This window comes from Pogona vitticeps, chromosome 13 (assembly GCF_051106095.1).
Source record: "Pogona vitticeps strain Pit_001003342236 chromosome 13, PviZW2.1, whole genome shotgun sequence".
In the NCBI taxonomy this organism is placed as follows: Eukaryota; Metazoa; Chordata; class Lepidosauria; order Squamata; family Agamidae; genus Pogona; species Pogona vitticeps.
The window spans coordinates 5,551,200-5,559,379 of record NC_135795.1 but is presented as its reverse complement, the minus strand read 5'-3'; the positions used below and the strand labels follow the sequence as shown (position 1 = coordinate 5,559,379).

The following is an 8,180-nucleotide window of genomic DNA, read 5'->3' as shown; positions in this document are numbered from 1 at the left end:
CATTGAGTCGGCTTTCATGGATTTCAATTGGGGAACCGCGTTTCCCTCAATGATGTTTCCTATGGGGATTTTCGCTTAAGGACGACAATCCGTTTCAATTGGAACAGATTAACCGGTTTTCAATGCATTCCTATGGGAAATGGTGTTTCACAGAACAATGTTTCACAGAACGGGTTTTTTTTTGGAACCAATTAACATTGTTGTGCGAGGCACCACTGTATTAAAGAAAACATACACTCCTCCCAGCAGAGGGATTTCCTCAAAGATCCAAGGCATTCATATACTAAGAGAGAGGCGAGGAATCAGAAATCAACCTCGTTAACTGAGCCTGTGTTTACCTCTCTCAGACCAATCTCTGAAACAAAGCATGCTAAATGCAAAACACGTAGCCAAAGACAATTACATGTGAGGACAGAGAGATGCCTTTCACCATGCAAGGAAAACATCCCAGTAAAAAGCATAATAAAAAACATGACAGGGTTCCATCCTCCAGTCATCTTAATTCCTTCTTAATGAAATAATAAAGCAATCATTCTAGAAACTGATGTTGTAACGCCAGGTGCCCGATAAAACTTAGCATGCATTTAAGTAACAGTGGTTAATATTTAAACAGATTAATCATCATAATAAGCACCTAGATATTTATCACTGATGAACAATGTTTTATATACATTTGGGGTTTAAAACAATGTAATGGAAGGCCTTACAGTTGTTGTTTTTTTTCCTAACAGCAGATCTATAACAACATAGGCCTCTGGCTCTTCAACCATAAACTGCTTCAATAAGAGCACTGCTGGGGGTAATGGGCTAAAAGTATCAAAATGAACGAATTTCACAAAAAGATCAGTGAGTCTGCAATTTCAACTGTGAAATGCTGGTTTGATGACAGAACAGAAAAACACAGATTGCCTGAGGAGAAATTTACTATAAGGGTTTCATTTTCTTTTATGCTAATCATAAGAGCAGTGTTTTTTTTCTACCCAAGATAGTATGCTAGGTTATAAAACGCCAATAAAGTAGGTCACACAAACCGAAAAGCTAGCTGGGTCATTTTTAAACACTTAGTATCCCTTGAACAGAGGAGAACTGTTTTGTTGCATAAAACCACAGCACTGTCCACTTAAATTGGGACCCTATGGGTCATCTAGTCTGGCCCTCTGCCAGTGCAGAAATACACAGCTTCTCCTTCTAACAGGCTCCCTCCTTCAGATGGTTCGGAGGAAGAAGAAAGAGATGCAGAGCTGGGTTCCCTCAGCATCCAGATCTCTCACTTTCTAACTGTGGATAGCACCTCTCAGTGTTAAGTGTTAACCATGCCTGAGGGACAGAAACAGGATCCCTGGGAGATCCCTTTGGGTGACTTTCCTGCGAGGTAGGAATAGCAGAAGCTCTCCCAAGAAATTTCTTCTAGAAACTCTCTGAAAAACGGTGCCTCTGATCTTCAACGTCACCAAGAAGCCCAGAAGGGGATACCCTTATGAAATGCTGGGAAAGGTCTCTGGAAAAAATCGCAGCCTTTTGCTCCCCACACCCTCCTCCAAGATGCCAACTGTTCTATCGTTCTATCGTTCTATCTATCTATCTATCTATCTATCTATCTATCTATCTATCTATCTATCTATCTATCTATCTATCTATCTATCTATCTATCTATCTATCTATCTATCGTTCTATCGTTCTATCGTTCTATCGTTCTATCGTTCTATCGTTCTATCTATCTATCTATCTATCTATCTATCTATCTATCTATCTATCTATCTATCTATCTATCTATCTATCTATCTATCTATCTATCTATCTATCTATCGTTCTATCGTTCTATCGTTCTATCGTTCTATCTATCTATCTATCGTTCTATCGTTCTATCGATCTATCGATCTATCGTTCTATCTATCGTTCTATCTATCTATCGTTCTATCGTTCTATCGTTCTATCTATCTATCGTTCTATCTATCTATCGTTCTATCGTTCTATCTATCTATCTATCTATCTATCTATCTATCTATCTATCTATCTATCTATCTATCTATCTATCTATCGTTCTATCGTTCTATCGTTCTATCGTTCTATCGTTCTATCGTTCTATCTATCGTTCTATCTATCGTTCTATCTATCGTTCTATCTATCTATCGTTCTATCTATCGTTCTATCGTTCTATCTATCTATCTATCTATCTATCTATCTATCTATCTATCTATCTATCTATCTATCTATCTATCTATCTATCTATCTATCTATCTATCTATCTATCTATCTATCTATCTATCTATCTATCTATAACTAATCCCTTTATCTCTCTCTCTCTCTCTCTATCGTTCTATCTATCGTTCTATCTATCGTTCTATCGTTCTATCTATCTATCTATCTATCTATCTATCTATCTGTCTATCTATCTATCTATCTATCTATCTATCTGTCTGTCTGTCTGTCTGTCTGTCTGTCTATCGTTCTATCGTTCTATCTATCGTTCTATCGTTCTATCTATCTATCGTTCTATCTATCTATCGTTCTATCTATCTATCGTTCTATCTATCGTTCTATCTATCGTTCTATCTATCTATCGTTCTATCTATCGTTCTATCTATCTATCTATCGTTCTATCTATCTATCGTTCTATCTATCTATCGTTCTATCTATCTATCGTTCTATCTATCTATCGTTCTATCTATCTATCTATCTATCTATCTATCTATCTATCTATCTGTCTGTCTGTCTGTCTGTCTGTCTGTCTGTCTGTCTGTCTGTCTGTCTGTCTGTCTGTCTGTCTGTCTGTCTGTCTATCTATCTATCTATCTATCTATCTATCTATCTATCTATCTATCTATCTATCTATCTATCTATCTATCTATTTATTTATTTATTTATTTAACTTATATGCCACCCACTCTACCCAAAGGTCTCTGGGCAGCTTACAACAATTAAAATACAACTAAAATAGATACTCTAAAAATTGCCATTAGGACCCACATTTGATATTATTTCAATTAAAAGCCTTCTGCTCTACCACAGTGACTCCTTCAATGGTCTAAACGCATGATCTCCAAGTTCTTCATACAAATCACATGACCTGGATCTGACAAGTTGAAATCTAATTTGCGTTAGTGGCAAGAGGCAAAAACTAACATTTCTCCAGAATCAAAATCAACACATTTTTAATATGAAAGCATTTCAGATTTCAGTTGTGCAACCTTCTCATTGCCCTCTGATTTCTTGTCCTAATCAGTTTAATTTCACTCTCCCAGTGGCTGAAAACAAAAGAACTTCCCGCAGGCTGTCCCACAACAGTACCTCATCTCTGGAAACCGAGCTGATTTCCGCTGCCAGCGATTCAGAGAAGGACGTGGAGAAGAGGTTTTTGGCACCTTGAATGCTGAGATTTATGATCTGTCCGTTCAGCTCATCGTTCTGCTCCTTCAGGTTTCGGTTGTCCTGTTTGAAAACGACACCCCCCAAACGTCAAGCCTGCCGTGGCCTCCGTCTCTTTCTACAAGGGCTTAAGAACCCAAGAAGCCACCTGACATTGAGTCCACCCTTCCGGCCTAGGATGCACCATCTGTTGTCTTAGCCGGAGGTCTTTTCACTGCCTTGCTGTTCAGGCTTTTTCCCCACTGGAGATCCAAAGGCTGAACCCAAACATGAAGCAAGGCTTCAAAAAGACATCATCCTTCTGAGACACACAGGACAAAGGAAAGCTTCCTTATACCAACTCCCCTGCTTGGTGCATTGAGCCTAGAGATAAGGAATCTCAGACTCTGGGACAGGATGTGGCCCTTCTGGGGTCCCATTCTGGGATTCCCCAGATAGCTAGGCCACCCCTTCCCTACAATGCCGTCATGCGGCGACTTCCCAGATAGTGTGTGGCTGTTTTCCCCCTTCCAAAACCTTTAAGCGGCTGTCCTCAGACAGTAAGGGCATTACACCAAGAAAGGCACTGGTATATTTGATCCCACCCTCCTGTCTTGCCCTGCCTGCGCCTGGGATATGACGTGCAAAAATTCGCCAGAGATTGAAATTGCCCAGATCTTGGGCCACAATTGGTTTCCACCCATTCCAACTGGGAGCAGCGCTCTCGGCTCCCGGGCAGAGATTACACCTTTCTCACTACTGGCTAGAAAAAAAAAAGACGAAAAAGAAGACGTGGCCAGAGATTAGGCCAGGGACCACCTACATGCAGGGCATAAGCCCTGCCCCTCAGTGACAGCCCTCTTCCTTAACCTCTGCCCCCAATCCGGACAGCAAGACTGGAAAGGTAGACCCCCCCTGTGTCCCCAAATCTCCCAAACACCACCGGCAGCAGAGTGGCTGTTCAGCCCGTGGTCAAGTTTGTTCTGCAGAGGCTTGCCTGCAATTGTTTGTCTCTCCTTCTGGTCCTTCAAGGTGGGACCGTCCCACCCCTTGCCCTATGACCTCCGCCTTTACTGATCCCGCCGCTGCCACCACCTCCCGGGTCTTGAAAGGGCCAGGAAGGAAAGAGAAAGGATCCCAAACAAGCCACAGGCTGGGCCTCCGAGGAAGGCTTGGCGTCCGGACCGACGGGGACTGCAGACAGCATTGCTGCAAGCCGAGAGTGGCCCCAGGCGCACCCTTCAGTCCAGGGATTCTTTAAGGAAGCTTTCCGTTCCCTGGCCCCTGCTCGAGGCACCGTTTTGGGCTGCCTGTTCCCACAGACCTGCTTGAGCCGCCTGATCTCCTGCTCCAGCTCCGTCTCCCGCGTCCGGCTGTTGTATTCCTGGAGGCCGACGCTGCTGCTCCGGCCCCGACGCTGCTCCGCCTCAAGCTTGAAGAGCTGCAGGTGTTCCAGCTGTTTCCGGAGATCCTCGATCAGCTACAAGGCAGGCAGGCAAGCAAACAAGCAGGATCACTGGAGGACCGGAAGACCACACGCTGCCCACCCGAGTCCCACCCGGCGGATCGGCCGCCACAAGCAAACGGACTTGGCCCTCGTGCATGTGGGGCGAAAGGCAGCCCCAGTGGGCCAAGAACCAGGTGGGAAGCATGATCCTGCCCCAGTCCCAGAGGATGTCAGAAATGGCCCCCTCGGTGGCAACACACAACCGTGCCCCCCCGGTGCCATTTAAACATTTTCCTAAAAAATCATTCTGTGGACTTTTCACGAAAGTCAGCTTTTTCTCTAATATGCATGTGTAAAATCTGAAATATAAACACCCCAATGAAATTAACTGCATCGTCAGAACACAGTAAGGAAACAGGCCCACAAGTGGTTTGCAGAAGTATTCCACTGGCTTGTTAAAATACGCTGAATTTTCTCTGGATAACGTCCACTTCTACACTGCCCACTAACCCAAGTCGTCTGGCCACACCCAGCCTATTCAAGTCAGCAGAGCGGTGGGACATTTGGGTGGCGCAGAAGGCTTTGGGGGGGGGCCCTGAAAGCCACTCACCTCCTGCGTGGATTCTTTGTCCTTCTGGAACTGATGTCTCTCCTGGTTCAGTTTGTCCCTCAGCTTCCTCTTGTTCTCCAGCTCCTCGTTGAGCTGCACCGTGAGATCTTCTATTTCATCCTGTAACTTGCGCTTCTCCTGAAAGGAAAGGGAGGAAAAGGATGAAAAGGGAGACTTTTCCTTCAGGCCCCCTGAGAGAGAAAGACAGCAGGAGGCTCCGTGGTGAAGCTGAGCGTGCTTTGCGTGGCAGGAGGCCCTGGCTCCCCAGCGCCGCTGCTTGCGTTGACAGGCGGGATCATCATGCTCCAAGCAGCTTCCGAGGGTGCTTTCTATACAGATGGCTCCTAGCCTTGCTGGTCAAAAGACGGTGCATGCAGCTCAACCACCTTTCCTATTACCCAGATTGCCGGGGGGGCGGGGGGGAGACAATAGAAGCAAGAAGCAGTTGGAAAACCACGTCAGTTGGGCCCCCTTCAAAATTCTGCAAACGACTGTTGTGCCACAGAAGCTTCCAAGCCCTCTTGACTCTGAGCCTTGGGAGCAGCACACAAGCCGAACGGCCAGATTGTCACAAGATGTCCCCTACTGTGATGTCCCCTACTCTGCTGTCAAGTCCCTTCCTATCTACGGTGGCCCCACACTGGCTTTCCCAGCATGTTAGGTGTCCAAAGAGCCGTTTCTCATTGCGCTCCCCCATTCCCAGTGAATTTCTACAGCCAACAGGGATCGGACCCCTGGTCTCCCGAGTCCGGGTCTGACCCTCTATCCACGAGGCCCCACGCTGTCTCTAAACCAAGCAATGGCAATAGGGTCCCTCAGATGGGACACAGATGCAAGATTCAAGATGGGGAGAGAGGAGCAAGAGCGGGGGGAGCTCATTTCTCTCGTGTTTTGTGCGTCCAGTCAGAGCCACAGTTGACACAAACCAGCCGGCATCAGGAACGGAGGGGCTGAGTTAGCTGCTCAGGACTTAAGAGGGAACACAGCACCTTAAACCTCTGAGGATGGAACAATTATGCACCCCATCTGCCATTTTCCACCCCCCACATGCATCCTTGTTGAACAGAGAGAGAGAGAGAGACCTCTTTCCAGGATGCTCCCTCTCCCACAAACCCCTTGTTTTAGCAAAGGCGGAAGGTTTCTTGCCCCACCTAAAGTGGATTCCCCCCCCATTGGAAATGTCACTCAGGAGGCCTTAGGTGGCTCCCTGGAGCTTCCTGGGCCTGGGAAAATATCCCCCCCCCCTCAATGGTCGCACCTCACCCACCAGGGCTCTGACTGACATCAGCCTCCAAAAACCTCTTCCGATCTTTCCACAGTTTCAGATAAATTTTAGATAGGATACTTTAAAAAAAAAATTTAAAAAAATATGCTATCAATCATTTCTCCCAAAATAAAGGGATAAAATTCTGTTCCAGGCACTAAAATACTCCTTTTTGTACAAAATCAAAATCTACAGATGGCATTGGTTCCCAATTATATTCTTAGCTATACGTGAAGTCCTCAAACATCATAAGGAAAGCACCCATACTAAAATAAGTATTTATGCTGTTTTTAAAGCCTTCTTCTTTTTTTTTCTTATCCACCCAGCCCAAGGCAGAGTCCCGAAGCAAAATTTGGCATCTTACATTTTACATGCCAGGCATCCCGCATCAAAAGGCCCCTCCATGGCATCTTGTTTTATAACCTTTGCCACTGCCATCGCTGTGAAACCAAACTCAGATCTCAAATCTCTTATTATTCACTCTTTACATTTGTACCTCGCCTTTCCTCTCAAGGCAACACACCTGGCCACCTTCCCCCGCCTTTATCTTCACAACAACCCTACAGGGTGAGAGACAGTGACTAGCCCAAGTCTCCGGTGCCCTAGCCCAACATTTTAACACCCTACTTTCTCTAATAACCCCCAGGAAGTTCACACTTCTACCTTAGCTTTCTGTTTGATCGCATGCATTAGAAATGGAAGAGACGGGGTTGGTCGTCATCATAGGACCAGAGTGAGAAATTCTTGACCTTCCAGGTGTTTTGCACTACAATTACCATCATCCCTTACCAATGGCCATTAAAGGGGGGAGGTTAATCAACCTTGTATGCCAGACATGTCGGCCGGGGTAGGGGAGGCTCCCGAGCCTTATCTTAAGGTAACCAAAAAGAGAAGACAACATTCCAGAGGCAGAGCAGAAGCGTGAAGTCTGCTCCATTCAATGGGGCTTCCTCTAGGAGGTAAATCAACTTTTGGCCAACAGCACAAAAAGAACAGGCAGGCCAGGTAAGCACACAGAGATGTTCAGCCTTGGGGACTGGAACGAGCCGGCAAGGAAAAGTATCACAGGCAGTGGTGGAGGACCACCTATAATGCTCAAGCAGGTGGGAGGCATGTCTGAAAAACACCAACAGGGACCCCGTCACATCTTTTAAAGGGCACGCTGGAAGAACAGAAAGGGATGGTGCTGAGTCACCATCAGATAATGAGCGCTGTGTCACTTGTAGGGCAGAACAGCGCCCTCTAGGGGCAGAGGGAATGTGTGCCGATGCTTCTGTTTTTAGACATGCCCGTGAATGTCACTGAGAAGCCGCTCTCTCCCGAAAAGAGGAGACGCCCCTCACCTCTTCCAGCCTCTCAATGTTGGCCTTCAGGCAAGGGACGCAGGAGCGGAGCTCACCGTTCTCATCATCCACTTGCTGCAACCTGCAGTTGGGAGAAACACAGGGGAGCATTTAGAAAGGCTGGGTTCTCATCCTCCCGCTCCCCCCACCAAAGGTGTTGCCAGGATGGTG

At 46.1% G+C, this 8,180-nt stretch overlaps 2 protein-coding genes across 4 annotated transcripts in view; one reads left to right on the top strand and one right to left on the bottom strand.

The window, feature by feature from the left end:
- RAB11FIP3 (RAB11 family interacting protein 3) overlaps positions 1-8,180 on the bottom strand; it is a 95,066-nt gene that overhangs the window by 3,577 nt on the left and 83,309 nt on the right. For all 3 annotated transcript variants that reach the window (XM_072982608.2, XM_072982610.2, XM_072982611.2), the window contains 4 exons: positions 8,010-8,091; positions 5,403-5,540; positions 4,670-4,825; positions 3,289-3,429 (listed from right to left, as the gene is read on the bottom strand). In XM_072982608.2, coding sequence (XP_072838709.2) covers positions 3,289-3,429; positions 4,670-4,825; positions 5,403-5,540; positions 8,010-8,091 — 517 coding nt within the window. The remainder of the gene's footprint in view (positions 1-3,288; positions 3,430-4,669; positions 4,826-5,402; positions 5,541-8,009; positions 8,092-8,180) is intronic.
- Positions 991-3,003, top strand: LOC144584724 (uncharacterized). The gene is given in 4 exon segments (XM_078381552.1): positions 991-1,016; positions 1,111-1,183; positions 1,553-2,697; positions 2,795-3,003. Coding segments are annotated over 4 exon segments (1,383 nt in total). The 3' UTR covers positions 2,934-3,003.